The sequence below is a fragment of the Chroicocephalus ridibundus genome, chromosome Z, assembly GCF_963924245.1.
Source record: "Chroicocephalus ridibundus chromosome Z, bChrRid1.1, whole genome shotgun sequence".
NCBI lineage: Eukaryota > Metazoa > Chordata > Aves > Charadriiformes > Laridae > Chroicocephalus > Chroicocephalus ridibundus.
Window position 1 is genome coordinate 54,639,763 of NC_086316.1, and position 26,242 is coordinate 54,666,004.

The window sequence follows — 26,242 nt, forward strand, 5'->3', positions numbered from 1 at the left end:
AATCCAGTACTTTGTACTGGCTTTGCCTAGTTTCTTTCTGTGACTATATATATATATTTATATATATGTATATGTGTGTATATATATATGTATATATATGTGTATATATATATTTGTACCTGTATGTAATTATATTTCTTTTTCTATGTTTGTTTCAGTGTTAGTGTGAGGTCTTGAGACTGCATCTACTTTGAGTCTGAAACAAATGAAATTGCACTTTCAATGTACTGTAGGCAATGTGTTCCAGGACTGTGATGTGACATTTACTCACATCAACTGGAAGCACACAGCATTGAAGTTGGTTTGGGTAATCAACTCAAGCATGCTGTTGACATTCCAGTTTTCTTCTGTGCATATATATATGTATGGGCATATAAAATGCATATATATATGTGCACGTGTGTGTGTGTGTGGGCATATAAAATGCATATATATATGTGCACGTGTGTGTGTGTGTGCGCGCGCGTGCACACGCACGAGCGAGTGTGTATATCTTTTGCATGGTGTTTGTGTATTGTTAGTATGTAGTTAGTTAACTGTGGGGCCCTAATAGGTCTGAATCAGCCTATGTATGAATGTGCCTAATGATATCCTCAAGTAAATATAGAATAATTCACATTGTGTGCAGACAAAATTCTTGTTTAGTCTCGTATTTCTTTTATACATATTTTCTGGCAGATCAGAATAACACATTAAAATGTTAAATTGTGTCTGTACACTGCATGTAGTCTGTATGCGAGACCCAGTTTCTTTTTTTGTATATGTTATTACCTTTTTTTGTGTTTTGTTCCAGTTCGACGGGTCCCACCGAGGTTCTCTATCCCCCCGACCAATCATGAGATCATGCCTGGCGGGAGTGTAAATATCACGTGTGTTGCAGTGGGGTCACCAATGCCGTATGTGAAATGGATGCTAGGAGCAGAAGATTTGACACCTGAGGATGATATGCCAATAGGGAGGAACGTCCTTGAGCTTAATGATGTCAGGCAGTCTGCAAACTATACATGTGTTGCTATGTCTACCCTTGGTGTTATAGAAGCAATAGCACAGATAACTGTCAAAGGTATATCCCAAGCACATATATTTGGACATAGTTCAATCTTTTCTTTCATTCATTGCCACATTGTGAGCAAATATATTGCACTGAAAGGGACTAAATGCCTCTTACCCCCTTAAATCAAGAGGGTAAATATTCCAGCCAATCACTGGCATAAAACAAAATGCAGATTCAGACAGCAATAGTACTAATAAATAAGTTAATCGTAATGTTCCATTTTTCTCCTGTGTCTAGCTCCCAGTCTTCAATATCAAGTAAATAAAGGATCTTGTAATCTTGCATATAGTTGTCAACAGCAGGAGCCATTAAGAGCCAGTCATTTGAACTTCAGAGTTGCTGGGTGTCCAAGTGTAATGTTCACTAAGTAGTTGAAAACTAGAGCTTCCAAAAATATCTGAAAATTAAAATGTAATGGTGCACTGTCTGTCCATGAGATTCCTCTTCTGCATATGTTTATGTGATCTATTACAAAAGTCACTATTATTAAATTTATCAAATAGGCTTTACACTACAACTTGAAGATTTTCTGATAGGTTTCTGGGGTAAATCATAATTTCCAAAAGCTTGCTCTGAACAGATCACACCTTCTTTCCATTCCACTCTTCCTGTTTTGTTTTTATTTTTGTTTGGTTTGGTTTTTAAGCTACTTACAGTAATAATTAATGTCTATTGTTACATAGTGCTAACTGTATTTTTTGGCATTTATCTTTAGCCTTACCCAAACCTCCTGGAACACCTGTGGTGACAGAAAGCACGGCAACAAGCATAACATTGACTTGGGATTCTGGAAACCCTGAGCCAGTTTCTTACTACATCATCCAACACAAACCCAAAAACTCTGAGGAGCCATATAAAGAAATTGATGGCGTGGCCACAACACGCTATAGTGTGGCTGGCCTAAGCCCATATTCAGAGTATGAGTTTCGGGTAGTTGCTGTAAATAACATCGGGCGAGGGCCACCCAGTGAGCCGGTGTCAACGAGGACTTCAGAACAAGCACCTTCAAGTGCACCACGCAATGTGCAGGCCCGTATGTTGAGCTCTACCACCATTTTGGTACAGTGGGAAGAACCTGAGGAACCTAATGGACAAATACAAGGTTACAGAGTTTATTACACCATGGACCCCACTCAACATGTCAACAGTTGGATGAAGCACAATGTGGCTGACAGCCATATTACCACTATTGGGAATCTGGTACCCCAGAAAACGTACTCTGTGAAGGTTCTTGCTTTTACTTCTGTTGGGGATGGACCACTTTCTAGTGACATTCAAGTCATCACTCAAACAGGAGGTAAGCTAGCACTGAACAGGATTTGTGTGAAAAAATTAAATACATGCACAAATTTTGCAGCGAAAGAATTTTTTATTCAGGCAGCTTTTGCAGATAACCTTTTCTCAGTTCCACAGTGCAAGTTATCATTGAAGAGTGGAAATTATCCCTTCACACTTTCATTTCTTCTTTCATCAATCTCACGAAGTTTAACTGAAGTTTAACTAAAGTCTCAGGGACACCTTCATCCTGGAAGTGGCCAAATGTTACTGCATTTGTCAAGTAGTTCTTCACAGCTTTCTTTGAGGAGTTACCTGTGTTGGTGTGTTTCATTTAGGTGGCTTGTGGTTCCCTGATGCTCCATCACTCTAGTGAATCTTGGTTTTGGAAATTCAAAATGTATGTGTACCGCATGTGTATTCAAATAGTTGATAAGGTTCTGAAAACACAAAAAACATGAAAGCATTAAAAAAGAAAAAAACAGCTTTCTGTAGGTTTAAGCAAGCAGTTCTGTACACTTTGTATTTATAAATCAAATCCAACCTGCCTCTACAAAGTGTATACCACAAGGTCACCATTTTCTTGGTTTATGTTTGCAGTTAGGTTGTTTTGTTTCTGTACAGGAGTTTTAGGTCCATGAATTACTTTTATTAACAAAGGACAAGCAAGCATAGTGAAAAACATTGCAGAGAATTTTTATGAAATCAAAAGCGAGAAGCTCTGGTGGATCTGCACTGCAGAAGGTGTTTTATTGTAGCAATAAGAAATAAAAGGTCCCTTTGTCTAGCAGTTTAGAGAAAGCTGTATGAAGTATTACTGCAGGTCAGTGATTGCCTAGAAATATTATAGAATCCTACTTGAATTTTTTAGTACTGGAAAGTTGAAGAACTTAGCATTCCTCAAATTCTTAAAAAACGTATCTCTAAAAAGTAACTGAAGACGTTCTGTTTCATCCACTTTTTATTTTGGCATTTTAGCAATATGCATTTAATAAAGAACAGAAATTGGGATACTGTCCTGGAACCTTTCTAAGCATTGTGTTACACAAAGGTCTAGGTGTTACCTTTTGCAGTATCTCAGCTGAGAAGTTACTAAATTAATGTTTTTAGATCTTCTAGTGGTGCATTAAAATGTGTCTGTGTGCACGTGCAAATGTAAATAGGTACAGCATAGTTTAATTTTAGCAATTTTAACCTTTTTCAGGGACTAGTTTTTATATTGACATCTGACTTCTTTTTGAATCCGTGTGCAAAACGCTTTTAAAGAAGAAGGTTTAGTGAGCTCCGCGTCTGTTTTTTCACTTAAAATCATAAACATTTTAGATGAGCAAGAGTTTGTCAGTGTCTTCCCCAGAGAAGAATGAAGCAATCGAAATAACGAGCACTGAGGACTGGCTGGGCCGGCCCAAGTTACATTATTGCTGACGTCACTTCAGAAAAGCTCTGTGTATTAAAACCTTTCTAGAATGTTTCATTAAACGTGGCCATCTGTTTCTGATTACTGTTGCAATCTGAAGAAATTATGACGTTAGCAGTGCAGGAGAGATTCTCAATACCTTTTTTCAACTTTTTAACAGAGTCAACTTTTTGAGTCATTTTAAGTCATAATTAAATAATTATGTCATAATTAAGTAATAATTAAAATTTTAAGTCATAAAAGAGAAAAATAGATAAGTAAGGCTAGTACAGTTCTCCAGTTCATGGTATGTTTAAAAACTAAAATTCTCCCATGTTTCTATCCAGCAGTTACTCTTCAGGGAACATTGCAGAATAAAATGCCCTCCTTGCCCTTCTCTTACAGATTTGCTGTAATCTAAATCTGAATATGATTGTTTTAGTTTAAGTCTCTCTCAAGCTGCAACTCATTCAAATAAATATATTGAATTATAAAGTACCATTTAAAAACAGTGAAAATGGATTTAATGGAAACATATGTAAAAGAGTAAAAATAGGAATGGTATGGTGTTACATTTTGATTGATTTTTTTTCCTTTTTTGAAACACATAAACCTATCATTGTAAATATGTAGCTTAACCCATATACTTAATTTGGGGATATTAGAGTATATATACAACAAAATCTGATCGACAGCTGTGACTTTCAGGCTCTGTTAGTTTTGTTTTCGTCAGAGCTTTCCTCCCTTTTGTGTATTATGATCTTTGGAAAGAGACTATAAAAAAATGAATAATTTGTTTTAAAAAAGTTTGCTTGGGTTTTCGGTTTCTTTCTTTGTTAGTGCAGCAGAATTGTTCTTTTGAAATGGCTGCATGAGTGGCTTCTCACTTTGCAGCTCAGCTGAAATGCTGCTGATAGGGAAAATAAGTTTTTTAATTAAAATATTAACTAGGACCACGTAGTGTGAGGAGAAGAGAATGAAGCATTTTTCAGAGAACCAGACATAAAAAAAATAAAACTTTTAAGTTCCGTTTTGTGTTTCAGTATTCTGCTTAAGCATTTTAAGGAAAAGCCGTGTCCTATTCCCCAGTTGTTTTTAGCAGTGTTTTCTTTCCTGTAAAAAGACACCATTTTAAGAACTTACTCCAAAACCAGCTGTAGAACTGAGCCTTTTGAATAAGGGAAGATCAATTCCAAAAGCTACACCTAAGAAAGTCCTTATCTTGCATTTTGGGTCAAAGGATTTAATTCTGCTGAGGATGCAGTCAGGACCAGTGTATTATTTAGGTGAATTGACTTACTGACACCAAATTTTACAATAAAGAAATACCTCTATAAGCTTTAGTGTGACACTTCCCTTTTTCTTTACTCCACTAGAGAACAGAAGCTCTGTTGGTTTGTCTCCATTTACTTACCCAGGACACACTTCTTATGCATCTTCTCATATTTCCTTTCTTTGCTTAAACTGGTCAGAAGTACACATACTCTCTGAGCAGCATACTTCAACCTGGAAAATCCTTGAGCTTTAAACTCAAGACTGATTTTGGGTTTTTTTGGCAAAGAGAGGATAGCTACTGGAGGAATTCAGAGAATCTTATCTTTATTCTGGGCTTAGACAGAAAGAGGGGAGAATGAGAGCTACACGAGGTCTATTGGCTAGTGAGTTATTGGAGAAAGAGAGAGAGAAAAAGTATTCTGGGGAATGAATGTGTACCTGTAAACATATGCTGCTTTAAACAAAAACTTACAATATAAAACATATTGTTAAACCAGGAGTTGGCAGTGGTTTGAAGATGTAAGGATTATGACAGTTATAAAAGGCTAATCTTTTGAACATATGGAAAAGGACAGTAAAGAGAAGGTCATGTATCGGACTTGCAGGGCATATAAACAGAGCCTTAGCTTAAGGGAAATGAGTTAATGATCCTGGAGCTCTTATTGTAAAAGAAGATTAGAAATTCAGAGGAAGGGAGTCTGTAGCTGAATACAGTTGTGTGTTGTAGCAAGCTAGCTACTTTGCCAGACATTTCAAACTTTTTTCATAGAATCATAGAATCATAGAATCATTTAGGTTAGAAAAGACCCTTGGGATCATCGAGTCCAACCATCAACTCCACTCTGCAAATTTCTCCCTTACACCATATCCCTTAACACCACATCTAAACAAGTCTTAAACACATCCAGGGATGGTGACTCCACCACCCCCCTGGGCAGCCTATTCCAGTGTCTAACCACTCTTTCTGTGAAGAATTTTTTCCTAACGTCCAGTCTAAACCTACCCTGCTGCGGTTTGAACCCATTCCCTCTTGTTCTATCACTAGTTACCTGTGAGAAGAGACCAGCGCCAACCTCTCTACAATGTCCTTTCAAGTAGTTGTAGAGAGTGATGAGGTCTCCCCTCACCCTCCTCTTCCTCAAACTAAACAGTCCCAGCTCCTTCAGTTGCTCCTCATAAGATTTATTCTCCAGGCCCTTCACCAGCTTCGTTGCCCTCCTCTGCACTCACTTCAGCACCTCGATATCTCTCTTGTGTTGAGGTGCCCAAAACTGCACACAATACTCAAGGTGTGGCCTCACCAGTGCTGAGTACAGGGGGACAATCACCTCCCTACTTCTGCTGGCCGCACTATTTCTGTGCGATGCAAGCCAGGATGGCATTGGCTTTCTTGGCCACCTGGGCACACTGCTGGCTCATGTTCAGCCGCTTGTTAGTTAGAACGCCCAGGTCCTTTTCTGCCAGGCAGCTCTCCAGCCACGCTTCCCCAGGCCTGTAGCGATGCATGGGATTGTTGTGGCCCAAGTGCAGGACCCAGCACTTGGCCTTGTTGAAGCTCGTACCGTTAGCATTGGCCCATCGATCCAATCTATCCAAGTCTCTCTGTAGAGCCTCTCTATCCTCATGTAGATCAACACTCCTGCTTAGCTTTGTGTCATCTGCAAACTTGCTGATGATACACTCTATGTCCTTATCAAGGTCATCAATAAAGATGTTAAACAGAAATGGTCCCAACACCAAGCCCTGAGGGACACCACTTGTGACTGGCCGCCAGCTGGATTTAACTCCATTGACCACCACTCTTTGGGACTGCCCATCCAGCCAGTGCTTGATCCATGAATACATGAACAGGGAAACCTCATGTCTCTGAAACTTCACAGTACTAGTCTCCTAGTGAAGCATTTCATGGAAATGGACTTCCACAAGAGAAGGGTTAAAAGCATTCAATAAGAATTCATTATTTCAAAAAGTACAAGTATTGTTTTACAAAACAAAAACTCCGGAGCACATTAACTCTTCAATTTTAAGAGCTTCTCTGTAGAGCTTCATGATTCCTCCAGAACAAGCTGAAGCATGAACTCTTGGTCCCTTTCAGTTCCCAACTGATTCTTTTGATCCATCTATTGTCATTTGCAAAACTGACTCCTAATTGAACTGGTTGAGTTTTCCTCTGGATACAGATTTCACCCTAGCAATGTCATGGGGCCCTTTCTAGTCTGAAGACTCTCCTCTCTTTCTAGCATCACTTGCAAACCCAGCACAGCCCTGGAGTGTTTTTCTGGTTACCTCAGACAGCTGAGGAGCTGTGTAGGGAACTAAAGTGCCTTTCTGATTTGAGATCCGATTTTATGATTCTGTTCTGGAACTTGAATCAGGGGTGGACATAGTACCACATATGCAGCACAAGGTCCAGCAATCTGCTTCTGGTTATGCAGCAATAAACATGGAGAACTAGGCAAACAAAGGTGTAAAACTTGGTATGAAGTCTTGAAAAGAGTAATTCTGGACTTTTTTCTTTGTTTTGCCACTGCATTGTAGTTTTTTATCATGTGTACTAACTAAGCTATGTCATGTTTAGAAGCAAGAAATAAAAAGAGGTATACTTGGTGCATAGGGGAGTTAGGATTTTAATGTACATTTGCACAGCACATTGGCCTCAAAGCAGGAAAGACAGAAAAGACAATATTGAGAGAATGCTCGTGCAAAAATATTCCATTCTATGAGCTGACCATGTACAGCACTAATATGGAAAGTAAGGTTTGATCTGTGTAATTAAAAACACTTCAGCAAATGTATAAAGTCCACTGACATAGATTTTCCAATTTTCCGGGTTTTTTCCATCTCTGAAGGAGACCAGTACCTTCTGTCAGCTCCTCCAGCTTGGCTTAGTTCCCATGTGTCACTGAAGAATATTTTGAACAGATGTTGTGTGTTCTAGGCATAAATCCTAAATAGTTTAAAAGTTATTGTTCCACTTTCTTATCTGGTACTTTTTCTTTGGCTTAAACCTTGGGTCCCCTACCAGAGTTTCATCAGCAATACAGCTTGTTTAGTTTCTGTTATTTTGGGTTTGTTTTCTTCTGCATCTTCTCTATCTGTTTGGAGTGATGCAGATTTTCCTGTCACCTCTTTCTTCTGTCACCTAACTGTGGTTGAAAAATGTGAGGGGATACTAGATTTTGCAGCAAGATACTATTTTGACAAACAAAAAGTTTGGAACTTGGAAAAGTTCAATTAATCATCAACTTGTCTTATAAAATGAGAGAATTGCAGACCAAAGACCATGAAGGGTTTTGTTGTTTTTTGTTTTGTTGTTTTTTTTTTTTTTTTAAAGGAATACTTGGAGGATGAGGGTCTTAAAACATGCAGAGAGACAGGAAATACCCTTTGTTCTCCATCTGCTGCCGTATATATCATAACGAATGGTACCAGCCTTCATATGGGTCACTTGACTGGTTATTTACTATTACTGCCTGGCTGCATTCTATAATTCATGTATTAGGCATGATTATCTATAATCTATAGATAGGCATAGATTATCACAGGATGATTCAGGCTGGCAGGGTGACCATCTGGGGAGGTCTCCAGCCCCAGCCCCTGCCCAGAGCAAGCTCAGCCACGCAGTCAGACCAGACTGCTCAGGGCTTCACACCATTGAAGCGTTAAACCCCCCAAGGATGGATACAGTCCAGTCTCCCTGGGTCCTGGCTCCACCGCTGGGCTGTCCATATGTGGAAATGGTTTCTCCTTATCTCCAGCCTGAGCATCTCACGTTTCAGCTTGTGCTGCTGCCTCTCACTCTCCTGCCATGCATCGCTGTGAAGAGCCCGGCTGCATGTCCTCCATCCCTTCCATCGGTGCTGGGGATGTCATTAGGTGCCCCTAAAGCCATCTTTTCTCACAGCTGAACCAGTCCCGGTCCTTCAGCCTCTCTTTGTGGTGCAAGGGCCCCAGCCCAGAGCCATCTTGCTGAGGCCTAAAACCAGATGCAGTACCTGTATGTAGTCTGAAAGGCACTAAGCAGAGGGGACAGTCCCAGCCCTCCCCTGGCTCTCAGGACACACAGCTGGCCCTGGCTCAGCTTACTGCCTGCCAGGACCCAGGGCCATTCCTCACAGCTGCTCCCTGGCCCCATCAGCCCCAGCCTGCATCCTGACAGTGGCCTGCCTTCCCAGAACAGGGCTTGTTGAACTTCACAGGGACCCATAGACCTGTTCCTCCCCTATCTCCAGCTCCGTCTTAACCACAGCTGGTCCTGGAGTGTGTCAACTGGTCCTCCCCAACTTAATATGTCACCTGCAAATCTGGAACATGTGTCCTCCATCCCCTTCTTCAGGTCACTGATAGGGACGTAAAATGGATAGCATGACACAGACAACATAAGCTGCTGTTTGATCTTCCATGACCAGGCAAAGGTGATTTTGTAACACCAACTGTGCTGCTCAATTACTTTGCCAAAGGAATTTTTTCCTTATCCTTTGATATGCTTTGAAGCAAATCATTTTTCCAGAGGTCAGTTTTACCAGTTTTTATCTTTTTGTCAGACGAAGCAACAAAAATGCCTACGGCCAGGTACTCACCTGAGTTTCAAGAGATACATTTGTAACAACTTGTAGCAAAATAAACACTTGCAAATAGCCATCTAGACTCCAGATTTTATTATTAAGTTTTGGCAAGCCTGCAGTGGGGCTCTGCATCTGCTTTAAACCATGTTCAACAGGAGGCAAATCTGCAGCTCTTGTCCTGTTGTTACTCAGGGGTATTTTGAAACAGCTAACCTGAAAAGTTGTAATGTTCACCTAATAAATGCATTTGTGCAACTATGCTATAGATTTGCCAAGTTAAAGTTTGATCTAGTGGTATTTCAGAATCTGTTTCAAAGGTAGGAATTATCCAGTTGTCCCACTCTCTCCCTTTTAATTTCAAATCCATTCAATCTTAAAAGGATAAAATTAGAAGTATCTCTGTCAAAAATACTTTTTTGATATTTCCTGTAATTGCTGCCTGTGCTTTGTGATCTTTTCCCTTTTGCACTTTGCAATACCCAGGAAGGGGTCTCTTTTTACACCGGACATCTTTTAGAAAAATAGCTAATTACTCCTATGTTTTTCTTCTTCCCTTAAAGAGACTTAGTCTCCTGTTCACCATCACTCATTCCCTCAGAAAAAGACAACATCCCCCTACTCTTTTCCTTTTCTATTTTGTCCTGTTTCTGGAAAAAAAAAAAAAAAAAAAAAAAAGTAAAAAAGTGAAGGTGGGGAATTGCGGCCTCCACACAGGAGCTTGAATATGCACCAGGTTATCTGTCTGTTTAAAGGTTAGATATCAAACCTGCATCAGCATGCACGAGGGCAGTTTTATCCTCAGAGTGACATTGTGTAGAAGTCTGGGGAAAATAAGAATTACAATCACAAATTATTTTTACCATTTGCTCCATGGTATTTTTAAGTCTTTTACTGTGCAAAAGAAATGTACTTATAATTCTATAATAAAATTCTACCTTGAAAAAGGATTGCGAAACGATTGTTGTTGTCACATCCTGCTTGTCACACCTGTTCTCAGTACGTGCTAAGTGCATCTCATTTTTTTTTTCCTAAGAAACAAAAGCATGCCACATTTTATTCTTGAAAAGCTAGAAATGCTATGGAAGACTGTTTCATGCCTTATCAACAGCACTATTAACTGAAAGTAATGCTTTGTCAAAATTATTGTATACATTCCAATGACAGGGTTATATTTTGCTGTCTTTTCTCAGTCAACCTTATTATTTGCTGTAGATTTGCAGAAGTGAATGAGTGTAACTTTTGGTCTGGATAATTTCCATGACCATTACACAAGAATGTTCTTGACTACTGGAATCCAAGTTGCATTTTTATTTTTTGCGATTAGAAAGTGTTGTTACTTTCAATTCAATTCAGCTATATTGGTAAAAAATAACAGTCATTAAAAGGGTAAAAATATGGCACTGAATGAGAACATTACTGAAGATCTCTTCAGTAGGTTATAACTTCTTCAGGTTACAAAAGCATTCGATATTTGGGTGTCTTCTTAAAAAGCAGAATGTGTTTAGTATCTTAGTTATTTATGAGCTGAGCAAACCATTTTCAGATATGGAAATGCTTATAATGGTTTTAACACTTTTTTTGGACTATTCCAGCCAATTTTATGTAATAACAGCATTTCCCCATATACATGCACATATATACGTGTATATATTTGCCATTTCACACATAGGTTATTAGGTTGCCAGCATTTGTCACCAGGCTTCTGTTCAATTTCCTTTCAGTTTTGGGTGCATTATTTACACTGCAAAGCATTTATTTGAAATCATTTGTTATTTGTAATGTGTGAATTAAATATATCATTCTTTTTCTGAGCTCAGATTAATTTATTTCATACTACAGTTAATCAATTTGTTTAAGTTCAGTAAGTTCAACAAAAGTAATATTGTGTGAAATATTCAGGTAATAGTTTAAAAGGTTTGAAAGATAAGTGTTGAACTAGCCAAATAAACAATTGGCAACACTGCTCAACTTTTTCTTTAGTGCCTGGTCAGCCATTGAACTTCAAAGCAGAACCTGAGTCTGAAACGAGCATACTACTTTCCTGGACACCTCCACGCTCTGATACTATTTCCAGCTATGAACTAGTTTACAAAGATGGGGAGCACGGGGAGGAGGTAAGTGAAAAGACTATAGATCTTTTAAATACTCCTCAATGAATCAGACATAAAATGCTGCAGTGGTACTAAATTGTACTAAATCCTTTAGTACAAATGCCTTGATGTTTAACAGTTTGTTAAACTCAGCAGTCAGCTTAACAATAGACTGAGAGAGTGTAAACACCGGAAAATGCTGTCGATGGTTACCAGCCAGTGGAACTTTGCTGTTGTTTGCAACAAGTCATCCACAGAAGTTTCATCCAGTTTCAAACATTGATCATGTCTCTCCAAGCCTGTTCCTCTATGAATGCTTGGAAACAGAACTGTTTAGGGGCATGTTATGGATTCATTAAGATTTTTTGCACTTACACTTGGACATTGAAGTTTATTTTCAGTCTTAGAGAATTTTTCTTTCTCTTTGCCACCATGTAAGATAGTTCTCAAACTTCTCTAATCTTTCAATAGTATTTGAGAAGAGAATATGCTTTTTTTTCTAAAAATGAAAGCCTGCTGCAGACTTTTTCTGTACCATTATTTCGTAAAGAATTTTCAGTTTGAAGGCCTCTGTGGAGTTAGTACCGTAGACTTTAGAATAAACTGTTCTTCTCGTATAGAAATGATGCGATATTGCCAGGCATCCCAGACAAAAGAAAGAAGCCAGCTGTCTCAGAAGGCAGCAGGAGAATGTCAGCCTCATTGATTTCTCCTGCATCATCAACTCATTGCTGATGCTTCATCTGAGCTTATGTTTATGGTGGCTTCACATATACACTGTGAATGCATAAGCTTATTTTGAGGAAGGGGACCAGATTAGCATTTCACCTCCAAATAGGATGCAAGCCCCTGCTAAATAAGTTGCGCTTTGCTTCTTAATGATTTGAACACAAATTTAGCTACAAGGTTAAACCCAAGATTACTTACATCATAAAACCCTGTAGTTCCTTGTCATAAGAGGTAACTATAGGTAAGGCTTTGTTTACTTATTATTGTCTAAAAAGCCTTTTATACTTTGTACACAGCTATTACTTCCTGAAACAGTCAAACAGTATTTCTGGCTCTAAGTTTCACCCATTAAGCTGTCGGCTTTAAAAAATATCATTCCTTAACGTGTGTTTGTCAAAAGTAATGTATTCATTTTTGGTTTGGTTTACTTTGGTTCTGTTCTGATTTATTTTCTTGAATTAAAATTTTTCTCAGTGGGTTTATCACCAGAGTATAAAAGCATTTCTTGTGTAGGCAACATATGGAATTCAGAGTCTCTGAATATTAATCAAGATATCCTCTTATTACCTACCTTTAGCAACGGGTTTCCACTGAACCTACTACATCCTATCGCCTGCAAGGCTTAAGGCCAAACAGCTTGTACTTATTCCGTCTAGCTGCACGTTCTCCACAGGGCCTGGGTGCTTCGACAGCAGAAATCTCAGCGAGAACCATGCAGTCAAGTAGGTGTCTTTCCTTGCTAACTTTATTCCTTTGTCTTGTATTTCTCAGAGAGATTAATCTCAGTAGCCCAGAGAGGCAGCAACAGAGAAGAAGCCAAAATGATAAAAATATAGCATTCATGGTGCTTAATACAGCAAAAGAATGCTTAAAATGTGTATTTTTGTAGAAGTATTGTGATCAACTTAATATATGAGTGGCTGTTACATAGTTTCAGAAAAAAACTCAGTAAACCAGTGCCTTAAGAGGCAGTATTATGCTGTCATAACAATATTTTATGTTATGTTATAATAGGGATAAAATGTTTTATCATGTAGTAGATGTACATTAATGGCAGTCCTCCTCCAATAAAATTCCACCTGCCCAGTCTGTGTATTTCCTGTAATACTAGGTTCCTGGAGCATCTCTCTGAAGCGCAAAAAATTTCTAGAGTGGCTCAGGTTGAATCTTTTAAACTGTACCAAAAATTTCCTCATAACTGTTCTCCTATAGTAGCTAATCGTTCAATTTTTAAAATCTCAGCTTTTTATGATGTTCAGTCATTTTCTACACCAGTACAAAAATTGTTTTCTCACTGTATGCTTATGGAAACAATGTCATGAAACTCATTACATTTGTCTGCAAATGAGATGCAAAAATCTGTCAGGAATTTATACATATACTTTAAAAAATTTAAATTAAGACTTAATTAACACAATCAGATATTCAAGGATGATGTCCAGAAATGCTACTCTTGCCTGATAAGTTATGCTTTCCTGACAGTTTCCATTACACTGCGTAATTTTAAAACTTAGTGCAGTTCTGTTTCTATTTCTTTTAAATTAAATGGCCTTTTTAAAAGTAATATTATTCAAAACAGAAAATTTTTATTCTCAATTGACATGAAGCTTTTCAGTTTGCAGTCATGACATATGTGATTACACCATCATTCTTTCTTAGTGTTCTATATTAATAGTAATTAAGATGACTGGAGATACAGAGCTACAGACTTTTAGCCAAAGCTAAATGTGCTCCTGAAGCATTTCTGAGGCATTTGGAATAAGCACAAAAGACGATTATATAACACAAACCTAGTTTTAGAGAGAGTGGCAAGGCACCTTTTAATTTTAGTAGTCCAGAATCAATAATTTGATGAAGAAAAAGGTATTTATTTGTTCTGCGAGCCATTTCAGACATTTAGAATGCTCATTCTTGTATATTGGGTGAAGGTTACTTAGACTGTGCATACAAAATAAACACCTAGGGGCCAAGGTTGCATGTTCCAAATATAACTATATTGCCATTTTCCCCTTCACAAATATAAGAATATGCTTTTTTCAGCCTTATGTCTTCACATAGTAGGAAAATCCAATTTATTTCGGTGGGCAGACCCTGATTATTTGCTGAAAATATTGCAAAATCTTTTGCAAAAATTGTGTATTTTAACAAAAAAATCTATGCATTAGTAAAACTGGTTACACAAGTAGCCTACAGATTATCCTTAGTTACATAAATGCAATATTTTGCATTTTCAGAATATAATGGATTAAAAATTAATAAACTTCTGTGACTTTGTTAGCAATATTCACAAGAATACACAATTGCCTTTCATCTTGGTTTCAGAGGAAGATACTACAGGGATTTATTTCTTTACATATAAGATCCTGAAGGAACATTTCACTTGCATTTTATTTCCTGCGCAAGTCAATGGTAGAAGGGGACCAACATGTTTTGAGTACTTGGTTACTGAATTAGCCTTAAAAAAAAATGCCAAATGTGATAATTCTCATCTGTCCCCCCATCCACCTCCTCTACTTAGTTGAAATGCTGGTACATTCCCTCCTGTTTTCCCTTCGGAAGAGCAGTGTACCATACTGAGTAAAAGCCATTGATCCCTGTAGAAGAACCATAGGGAACCAAAAGATACATGTGTAAATGCAATAGGTCACAGCAGGGTCCTAAGCCTTCTCTGTTGCTTTAATTTTGTTTGATGTGCTTAGTATAAGTACCAGAAATCCATGTGTTTCTTTTTTCTCTTAAGAAATGGGAAGAAAACAGTACACAAAAAACCAAAACCAAATCACCATAAAGATCTCAGACCCCAAATTTGTGTTTTCTGTACAAGAGAGAAGGCAGAAATAGGAAAGAAGTCCACGTACACTACTTCTGCCAGTGAATTTGAACTATGGCTCCTTTTTTGGTGCTCTGAATGATCACAGGTAGTAAGCATAGACTTTGCTAAGTCAAAGTGCATTTAAGCACATAAATGCATACCTAACTTTCAGTAATTGAATTGCCTCACTGAAAGCAGTGAAATGACATACATGCTTAAATGCTCTGGAGCCCAGAAAAGGTAAATATGCTAACAGACTCCTTTGAGTAAAAATCAGTAAAGCTGAGCACTTTTGCTCTGGAAGATTGGTCCTGGTGACAAGAAATGAAACAAAGTCAGAATTTCTCACCATTCTGATGTGCTGAGCTTATGAACTCTCTTTGTAAAATGAATACCCGCCTTCCTGACACGTTGTTTGGGGGTAGATTTTTTTTTTTTTCCTATAGAAGTTACCTAAATTACTGGTAGGATTTAATTCTTTGCTAGCAAAGGTGTCTCCAAGAGGAGTTAAAAAAATAAAACTGACAGCTGATCTAGGGTAAGTACAAGTTACAGTCAGAATCAACAAGCCTGTCACTTTTTCCTGGTAGGTAAATCTTTGACTAAGACTTTCTTTGTCTTCTATTGACTGCATGCTCCTAGTATGTTGGCTACAATAAATGTTTCGGTAAACACTTTCCATTTAAACGTCATTTGTGATTAACTTGTGCCAGGCAGACTCGGTTATGAAAAAAAAAAAAAAAGAAATATAATAATTTGTTTATGAGAGTTGGGAGGCTACAAAAATGGCAATTTATGGAGCAATTTCTAGCAATTATTGCAAGTTTTTAGGAGTTCAGTAAAAAGAGAATTTTTCTCAAAGTAAGTAAACCCACTTGAAGGGGATATGTCCAAATTTTTAAGTAAATACATGTCATATGTCATTTAAACTATTCTTGCTTGCAGTAATTGCAACGATTCTAAGCATAGATCAGTAGTCATAGAAGTGTCACGTTTTTGTTTTATTTCAAGAAGAATTTTAATTACAGGTAGGTAATATTATTTTGAGGTTTCATTTTCATGTATTTCCCCTACATCCTTTTTCACCGTTTAGTTGGTCTATTCATTTTCAGTTTCCCCATGTTAATAAGCCAAGGTGCACATGATTATTGGACGTTTTGCTTTCTCAAATTTCTGCTTTTTTGGTTTATTTTTTATTTTCATTTGATTGTCTTTTATTTATTTTATTTTTTCTTTTGTTCATTTTTTTCAATCACTCCTATCCTTTCACTCAAATCCTCCTTTAACCCACTACTGAAATTAGAGCCATCAGCTCCTCCTCAAGACATTAGTTGCACAAGCCCCAGCTCCACTAGCATTTTGGTAAGTTGGAAACCTCCACCGGTGGAAAAACAGAACGGCATTATCACTGAATACTCCATCAAGTACATTGGGATTGATGGAGAAGATGTCAAGCCCCATGAAATTTTGGGAATTTCCTCGGACAGTACCCAATACCTTTTGGAACAGCTGGAAAAATGGACTGAGTACCGGATCTCTGTGACTGCCCACACTGATGTTGGACCTGGCCCAGAGAGCTTAGCAGTATTGATTCGGACAGATGAAGATGGTATGTTGCCTCCACTACATCAGTTTGCACCTCTATGGCTCTGTCGATCTGCTGTCTTTTGTATAGCCTAACAGTACTTTTTTCTGCTCCTCTTTTTTCCCAAATCACAGATATTATCACCCTTTGAGTTTTTTTAATCAAAGACTTGTCCTTTCTACACTATTTTTATATTTGGTTTGTTTTTTTTTTTTAAAAGAAAGTACCTTTTTACGAGTGACACGAATCTGCTGCCACTTTGAGCCCATACATATCCTTCTTGCTCCTCCTTTAACATACAAATAACTCTCAGGGGAAAATCTTTCTGCCTTTTCCTTGATTTTACAGTCGTTATTTTTAAAAACGTATGTCAATGAACTTTTCTTCAGGTTTTGGTTTTTGGTGGTTTTTGGTTTTTTTTTTAAACTGCTTTCTTGTTCCATGTTGTGCTTTTTGATTTGGGTTGTTTTGGGTTGTGTTTTTTGTTTTTTTAGTTTTGTTTTTGATCTTGGAAAACTGATGCTCCACACATTTTCTTTTCTTCCATGCTTGAAAGTGACAGAAGACAGCCCTGTTATCAGCCTCCTTTTTACACTACTGAAAAAAAAAAAAAAAAGAAACAAAGAACTTAGAAAACAAAAATAAGGGATTTTTTTTCTTAAATCTTTTGTGGTTTTATTATTAGTATTATTATTATTATTATTTCAATGATTAAAATATCTCTTTGTACTATAATGCTTTGAATCTCAAAGCATCTTCCTTGGCTTTTGTACATTTTTACATGTTTTTCTATTTCTCTAATACTCTTTTTTCTTCCATTTTTTGCATCAGTCATGTTTTTTGATCTTTTCACTGAAAGGTAGAGGAGATTGGTTGAGCATTTTCATTTGTTGAACAATTTGTATTCTTCAAAGAAAACATAGTGAGTCTGCCCTTTTAAAAAATAAAGCAAAAGACATGGGTGGGACAGGTGCCTGTAATTCTCTTCTGTCCAATGATGTTGTTCCAGTTCCTAGTGGTCCTCCTCGCAAAGTCGAGGTAGAGGCTGTCAACTCTACTGCTGTTAAAGTGTCATGGCGCTCACCTGTACCCAATAAGCAGCACGGTCAGATCCGAGGATACCAGGTCCACTACGTGAGGATGGAAAATGGAGAGCCAAAGGGTCAGCCCACGTTGAAGGACATCATGCTGGCTGATGCACAGGTAATTAGGGCATTTTATGTTCTTTTCTAGGTCACAATGAAAACATTTAGTGTACCAGACAGTTATCCAGAACTACCACTTTTTTTCCTTTCTGTATTTCAGCTTACCAGCTAACACTTTTTATCTCTGACAGTTTTTTTTTTTCAGAATACTTACATATAAAGGTTCTTGGGACAAACTTAAGCATCCTTTTCTGTATAGATGTGCAACTAAATGCTAAACTGTGTCATACTGATGGCTCCCTTAAATCTGAGGACTTCGTCCTATAACTATGCTCTGAAGTTTTAAAGCATCAGGGAGATCAGCATCAGCATCAGGTCACAGTCAATGTAGCAAACTGTGCACCGCATTATCCACCCACCCGATATTTATTTGTTTCAGTGGAGAACCTAGAATCATTAGGAGCCTGTGTTAGCCCATTAGTACAGTGTTTCTGTCATTAGCATGTGTTCACCTCACTACATGTTTCACAGGAAATTAATTTATCAGTGCAACTTAAGAAATAACTGAGGTATTTATACTTGTCATTATTCATATCAATAACTGTGCAATAAAATGAGAAGCTTAGTTTAAATAGGTATGGGCTTACGTATATTGCAAAATTTCCCATCGGTTTTATAAATTATGAGACGTAATGAAAACAAAAGCCCAATCACATCAAGTTTAAAAAATTTCTAAAACAGGATTTTACTGATTGGAATACACTAATGCTCTGTAAAACCGAATATTCCTAAAGCTGCTGGTACTGGAGGAATCATCCTACATTGAAACTATTATCAAGTACACACCTCTCACTGCTAGCTCTCAATTTATGACAGGAATGACTGGAAATATAAGAAATTATCGACCTAGCATAAAGTAAAGAGTTATGCCTCTTAAGGATTTTGTGTGAGTAAATAAACAGGTTTTGGCTTATTTTGTTCCTTCTTCCAGTCTTAGTTCTAAATTTCAGCTCTTCGGATACCTTTTTCAAGAACAGGTCTCCTACAAAGGTGTTTTGCTGATGACCCTTTTCTCTAAGTATTTTCTCTGTTCCTGGAGGTCTTTGTTGCAGTTTTACCTGCCAGTCTGTCTATCTATCTCTATGTACTTACCTATTTTGCAAAACATGGTGTCCTTACAGCTTAAATTCAGTGGAGAGCGAAATAGAAACAGGTGGGGAGGTGGGAAGGAAATGCTGCTGCGCTTTGTTTCTCTGGTTCCTTGCACAGATTTTTCCATGTGGTAGTAGTTTAATTTTTTTAAAATTATTTTTAAATACTAGAAAGTCATAAATAGGCGACTAGATGAGATATTGGAGCCCAAATACCACAAAGGCAAAAATCGTGTTTCTTTTTTTGCCAAGTTTCAATTTGACCTGCCTGTTTGCCATTGGTTCACTCTGGATAGTCACCTTCTCTCTTCTCCTGCCACTCCTTCCTGCCTGTCATGCTTCTGTGATACATGTGATCGGGGCTTGTGCAGGTATGAAGACCTTGATGGTAAAAGATCAGTGTGGTTAAGTTTCAAGACTAAAAAATCTTGCTATTAATTTAAATAAGGCATAGAATTCATTTAGGAAACTCAAGCATATAGCCTAGTAACATGATTAAATAAATCAGGTGGCCTTGAAATCTGCCTTGGTAGCTTTTGCTAGTACAATCTATTATAAAATATTACTACATTGTACAAGAAGATTCATTACTTCTTTCATCTCTCAAGGAAAGAGAAGTGGCTGCTCTTTAGGGAGAGCAGAAATGGAATTAAAAGTGCCTGGCCTGATTTCATTAACCAAATTCTACGTCATTCTACATGATTAATTCAAATTGTACATGATTTTTGCAGACATCTTTCATATTTATTTTACTATTAAGAAGAAAACATTACCTCTACCAGGCTACAAATCTCTTCATTTCTTTTTTTTTTTCCCTTCCAACATTCTTTACTCTAAATCAGTGGGAATATGATGATACTACTGAACATGTGAGTAGTTTTTGACTGGCCAGAAAAGCAGTGTGCATTGGGTTTGGGATTTCTTCTTTTCTTTTTGCTTGTTTGCTTGTAGCTTCCTTTTTTTTTTTTTTTGAGTTTTCTTCGAGGGCTTTTTTTTTTTCCTTTCTTTTTTTTTTTGTGATTTGCACAAATGCATGCTCCTAACTTCAAGGTTTTTCCCTTATGGTACTTTTTTTCTGTTTTTTTTTCTTTTCCCAGGGAGAGTGGGGGCTACTGTTGCTTGCTTGTTCTGGGGTTTAGCATGATGCCAAAATGTACAGAACTGGTTTGTGTTTTCTCGTTTTTGATGGCTGTCACTAACATTGGCTCACAATTTCCTCTTTACAAGAAGGTGTTAGAAAAATAAAAGTTGGTTCAGAGTTGCTTAGCAGCAGTCAGTTTTTTCTGTATTCATTTTAAGGTTAAATTTTTTTGTGTAGATGAAAGTTGAAGTCAGTTGTGCTTTCTTTTTTGGTTATTTGACAAATGTATTTTGTACGCTATCAGGAAAGCCAAATACCCTGCAGTGTTTATGCCTAAATAATAGTGTTTGCTGTATCCCAATCACACTTTTTAACGACAACACAATGCAGTCCTATCTCTTACACCACGAAGTACTGTTTGCTTTAGAAGAGATTAATATCTTCATCACTGTTTAAAAGCATGGCATTTATTGTTTTGCTTTTTACCATTTTTTTCTGTTAATATTAGGTGCAGTTTCCTGTGAAGATGAGAAGTCTGTCTTACTGATTTTGGCATTTAGGGTCAATTAAATTCTGAGATAGACTCTAAGGAGGGCGAGGGTTTGTAGTTTTTTTAAATTGTTTTTATTTTATTTGAACTATTTTGCCCATTCATTCTGATCATTACCTTGTTATTTCTGGATTGCTAATAACTGACTGTAAATACAATGCTGAATTCTACTCACATCTGTACTGAGCTCATACCCACTATCTTGAAAAATCCACTTACCATGGATAGTCTGACCCATAATTTTTATATTAACTTTTATGGTTCTTGCATCTGAGGGGTGTGTAATTGCACATTTCCTATTTATTCTAGATGCATAAATAGACCATCTCTCTGGCAGCAGTGACATTTAGTATAAATCCATTCAAGCACGTGAAAATGCAAAGGAGTAGTCCAGTGGCTACAGAATGGAAGCTGATGAGTTGGGAACTTTGGGCCAGTCAGTTGCCTCCAAATACTGTCCTTTTATATTTACACATTAAATGTATTTGTCTCATGAGTGTCAAGGCTTAAATTCCTCTGGCTGCCCTTATAGCATGATGTAAGTTTAATTCATTTCAGGTAGCTGGCCCTTCACCGTCTCCTGTGTGTGTACACGTCTGTGTGTGCACATGCATGTGTAAAAAGTTTCCCCTTGCTTTGACACTTACAGTTTGATCTTGCTCCTGTTCACTTGTACTAGCTGAAGAGCTACTTGTTTTGTAGCTGCTGTCATTCATTTGAGGGTCGTCAGATTTATTCGCTGACAAGATTTGTAACGGTATTTTAGGTAGTTCTTTTAGACCTGAAGAGTGAGTTGTTTCTGAAGTACTTTGAGATATTTAGATGCACAATCCAACGATCAACACAGGTTGCAATAAGAGTGTTATGAAAGTAACAAGGCTTTCTTGTTCAGCTAAACCATCATTACTTACAAAGAGCGGATACAAACGCAACACTCTTCTTACTAGGCATTTTATAACTATATCAGTGATGTCCTGTAAATGACTAAGTTAACAGAATTTCTCATACCTACATATGCATGCATTTCACCATATCAGTAGTATTCCTCAGGCAAGGTATTTCAGAAGGCTTTATTCACTGTTCACACCACTAAGCCTTTGGCCTTGTGCCTTAAACTGCCTGAGGCATGCTATTTAGACGTGTGCTGTCTTTTATTGCTTAAGTGGGTGAAACATCTTGCATTGTGAAGTATTTCACACAGAACAGTCTGTTGATGCTCTCAAATGCTTGCTCTCACTGCCAGTAGCACAAACGCGTGTGCACTGTATGTAATATACAGGGGTTGTCTGAAGGATTCCATGCTCTCCTGGAAAATAATCTATTATTAATAAATTATTCTTGTTTTATTGCATCTTAGGAAATGATAATTTCTGGCCTTCAGCCTGAAACTACATACTCCTTCACTGTGACAGCCTATACAACAAAAGGTGATGGAGCACGCAGCAAGCCTAAACTTGTATCTACTACCGGTGCAGGTAATACTCACAAATGCGTTAATTTCTGAATAAATCCTTTGACTTTTCCTGATAGTATTTTGCTCCTACTATTTGGAAGTCTTCTGTTGTGTAAAAAGTGTTAATAGGACATAGGTTTTTCTGCTTCAGTATTTGTCCCTTCATTTGTTTAGATGAAAAAGGAACGAGTGTCCCTCTTTGTCCCTTTCTCAGTTCAAGGTACGGCTGAAATGCAATACTTAACTATATACTCTCTAGTAACAGTTCCATTCTGATTGGTATCTTCTTGGAGAGGAAGAAATAGAAATTCAGAGCTGAGAAGGATATTTTAAAAACTTGTGAAGGGCTTTTCTGCCCTTCTATATGAGAGCAGCAATCCTGCTGCCTGTTAGTAAGAACATTGAAAGAACCTATCTGTATTAGAGCCACAACTTATCTCAGAAGAGTGTGATTATTAAAGCAGAGAATTAGAAAACAGAATTAAAGTCCAACCTGTGAAACCCTGAAACACATATTGCTTCCGTGGCAATTTGAAGCATAAACTGGAGCAAAATACGCCATGCCACTGTGTTCAGTCTGCATTAGATCACAGGTGGTACTAGATGGTGGGTATCTTGACTGCATGAACAATTCATCTGTTTCAGTTAGCGCTGATGGGGTGAACTGAATTGCTTTCAGACGAGGAACAAGTTTTTAAAATTTGAATGGTTCACTGTGGCACAGCTTAACCAAATGATAGCACCACAACCTTAGTGTGGTATTCACCTACAGGTGTTCACAGCCTGTAGATGTTAATTTTCTGAGTTTTGTAGTGTGGCTGTTAAGGTTATTCCATTACAATCACATGGAAACTTTTGTAGCACCATTACAGGGTCGCTTAATAACAATGTATTGTTTATATTAATATATAAAGTCCAAAAGGCATATGTATTTGTATTTATACAGATTGACTCAATTTTTAAAACAATCACTGAATGTAAAGCACATCTTGTACTAATATCGGAAACTTGTCTCATCAGCTTCCTTGGAAGAATCTCAGTCTTGTTGGCTACATATCTCCTATAGTTTCATTTCAGCTTTTAGAGTACTTTCTAGTCATTAATCTTAACTGATGCTGAAGCTTACCCTGCAACTTCTCATCGTTCCTGAATTCTCATGCTCTGGGGAAAAAAGCGATATATACTTCTCACTTGGATTTGAACTTGATTTAAGAAAAAAGACACTTGATCCATTATTATTTTTAAATTTCAGGTCCCAATTTAAATAAACACAATTATATTGAATATGTTTTGTTTAGTTCCTGGACATATACATAGACTATGCAAACCTGCTTGCAAAACTTAAAGCTTCTGTGCTTTAAGATGAACAAATCCCATGTCCCATGAAACACTGAGTGACTGAAGAGAATTGAGAATCAATTGAGAATCAGAGGCATGCCTGTAAATGTAATAAGTATTAAACTGTTCTTGCTGTTTGCTTCACCCTGTGGACAAGTAATGTTTGTTCCTGTTCTCTAGGATAACAGCTAGTTACCATCTTGTTCCTTCATACGTTCCAGGTTGTATGAACAACTCTTCACTTGCTGTTACAGCTTGCTGTGGTTGAGCTTTTTTCATAAGGAAAATTCATATGCAGGTTTTTGAAAAAGGAGGCAATAAAATATAGTCAGTACCAAGGGTTTCTGGCTCACCACCTTTATATGAGAGTATATGAGTCAGGTGAATGACGCATTAATAGCAGGAGCTTGTAGGTCTCAAATATACCCTGCTATTTTCTAATAGTTTCCATTTGATTTTTTTTGTTTCCTAAAAAGGTGCTATTCAAATGCTACAGTAAAGGAAATGAAGGGTCTGACTTTCACATCTAATTTTTAGAGGTTTAAGTCAGGTGCAGCTGTATTGGAATGAGTGAGTTCATATCCATTAGAGATATGAAAGGAGAATAAAGATTACTGGAGAAGCTTACTATTCATAAATTATTCAGATGATAAGTAACTATTCAGCTGTGTCCAGTTTGTGATATAAAAGTATCATTTACATTTTTAGATAGGAAAGATTCACTAAATATAAGTGAGCCTACAGTACGGTGACTGCAGTTATTAGTGAAGTCACTGAACACAGTTAATAGTTTCACTCCGAAGTGTATTTTTGTCTTATATTCAGTTTACTTTCCTAGTTTTTGAAATCAGATGGAAGAAAAAATGTTACTGAACATTTCAAGTCAAAATATTTGAAAATTTTAAATTACTTGGGCCAGAAGTTATAAAATAAGTGATTGATTAACAAGACCTTGATAACAAGACCTTAAGACATACTAGTCAGTAATATAATACAATTTTTATGAAGAATTTAATCAAACCTTTAATTTCCAGGTAATAATAGTTGAAGAATCTCATAGCACAACAGCTTGTCCATTGTTTGGAATTTACTGTCTGTGCTGGCCAGCAATCTTGAAATACAGATTTCAGCTAAGAGCAGAAAATTTACATTAAGACAGTAGTGTACTGTATAGCAGCTAACAGAAACAAATTACTTCATGTAATTTGGCAAAGGCAGTTTTCATAAACTTCTACTAGGAATGGCATACCATTACACCTGTTTGGTGTAATGACTGTTGCAAAGGGATGTGGAGGGGCATCCTACTGTGTAGTAATGGAGGTGGACTTCACTAGATCAGAGAATATATTTTTTCATGGGCAATTTCACTTCATTTGGGCTCATGGCAAATTCAGGTATTATTATCAGAAGAAGTTTCTAGATAGAGCTATTCCATGACACTACTGTATATAGGACTGCACAGAATCCTGCCTTTTGTCCCACAAGACTGTAATATTCATAAGTGATCACACTAAAAGAACATGTTAACTGAAAGCTATCTGGAAATAGAGAGAGAGAAAACATTTTCTTTCTCCGTCAGTAGTTGTGTGTTAACAAAAAGGAAATTCATTCACTTTGCAAAATCAGATATTAAAAATTAAAAAGTGACTGTTGTTATTTACCATTTTAATCATAGAGTGTTTTATTGGATAAGTAAGCTTTATTAGTTCCGCTGTTCTGATCAAAAGCAAGTAGTAATTTCGTTCTTTCTTTTTCTGTAATTACCACAAAGGTTAAAAAATAGTTCTAACTGTGAGGTCTGCCACAAGAAATAAAAGCAATTTATCACAAAAATAATGTAGTGACATCTTCCAGCAGTTTCTCCTCTAGAAAGCTGAAGGAGGAATTATTCTATTTGTGTGGACTCTTCTTCTCTTTCATATGCTCCATTGGTTTCAGTAATAGTTATAAAGTAGAGAAAAATACGGCCTGCAAAAGGCCTTCACAGCTCATAATAATCAATGAGGAAAAAGTCAGAACTAGTCAGAGAGATATTCTTTACACAGCAGAAAGTGTAGGAAAAAACTTACAAAATTCCTAGGAATAATACTTACAGGTGAACTACACATTTAAAAGGAAGGATATTTGGAAAAATTATATAAAAACTAACTATAATTCTTAGGCAGTTAGAAGCAATGTCACGACTTAAGACAGAAAAAATGAGAAAAGAGCTTATTAAATGCATAATTTTCTTCAAGCCATGCCATTCCTCCCTCCTTATTCCTAATTCATTATGGAATGGTAGTCAGAACTTCTGACAAGAATCTGATTTGCTGGGTGCCTGAGAACTGAAGATAAGTAATAAAATCCATTGAAGTGTTTAAATACAGGAACCAAAGCTCACAGTGCAGCAGTTACATTCACGTGGGAAGGCTTTGAATGCAGATGGAACTAATTAGTCTTCATGGGAGACTATGTTATCATGGCGGTACTACTCCCAAGGCTATTCTAGTCTCTTGACCTGTCAGGCATTAGTACACAATGAACACCAAATTTCTAAATAGTTATGGATATGCTTCATTATCAAATAAGTCATTGTAATAGAAACAGACTCTTTTTAAATAGGAATATTAATGAAAATATAAATGAAATTTATATATATATATGAATATAAATGCATTAATAAATAAAAATCAATATATAAATACAATAGAGACAGTAAATGAGAGCAGTTGATATTGAGACTTCAAAAATGTACACCACA

General features: G+C 37.1%; 1 protein-coding gene across 50 annotated transcripts in view; it reads left to right on the plus strand.

Annotated features, from left to right (window-relative positions):
• PTPRD (protein tyrosine phosphatase receptor type D) overlaps positions 1 to 26,242 on the plus strand; it is a 1,281,778-nt gene that overhangs the window by 1,141,371 nt on the left and 114,165 nt on the right. For 29 of the 50 annotated variants that reach the window (XM_063321198.1, XM_063321199.1, XM_063321203.1 and 26 more), the window contains 8 exons: positions 794 to 1,063; positions 1,770 to 2,351; positions 11,546 to 11,679; positions 12,962 to 13,106; positions 16,500 to 16,805; positions 17,791 to 17,984; positions 19,920 to 19,946; positions 22,066 to 22,183. In XM_063321198.1, coding sequence (XP_063177268.1) covers positions 794 to 1,063; positions 1,770 to 2,351; positions 11,546 to 11,679; positions 12,962 to 13,106; positions 16,500 to 16,805; positions 17,791 to 17,984; positions 19,920 to 19,946; positions 22,066 to 22,183 — 1,776 coding nt within the window. The remainder of the gene's footprint in view (positions 1 to 793; positions 1,064 to 1,769; positions 2,352 to 11,545; positions 11,680 to 12,961; positions 13,107 to 16,499; positions 16,806 to 17,790; positions 17,985 to 19,919; positions 19,947 to 22,065; positions 22,184 to 26,242) is intronic. The other 21 variants (XM_063321237.1, XM_063321241.1, XM_063321242.1 and 18 more) reach the window with 4 other exon arrangements.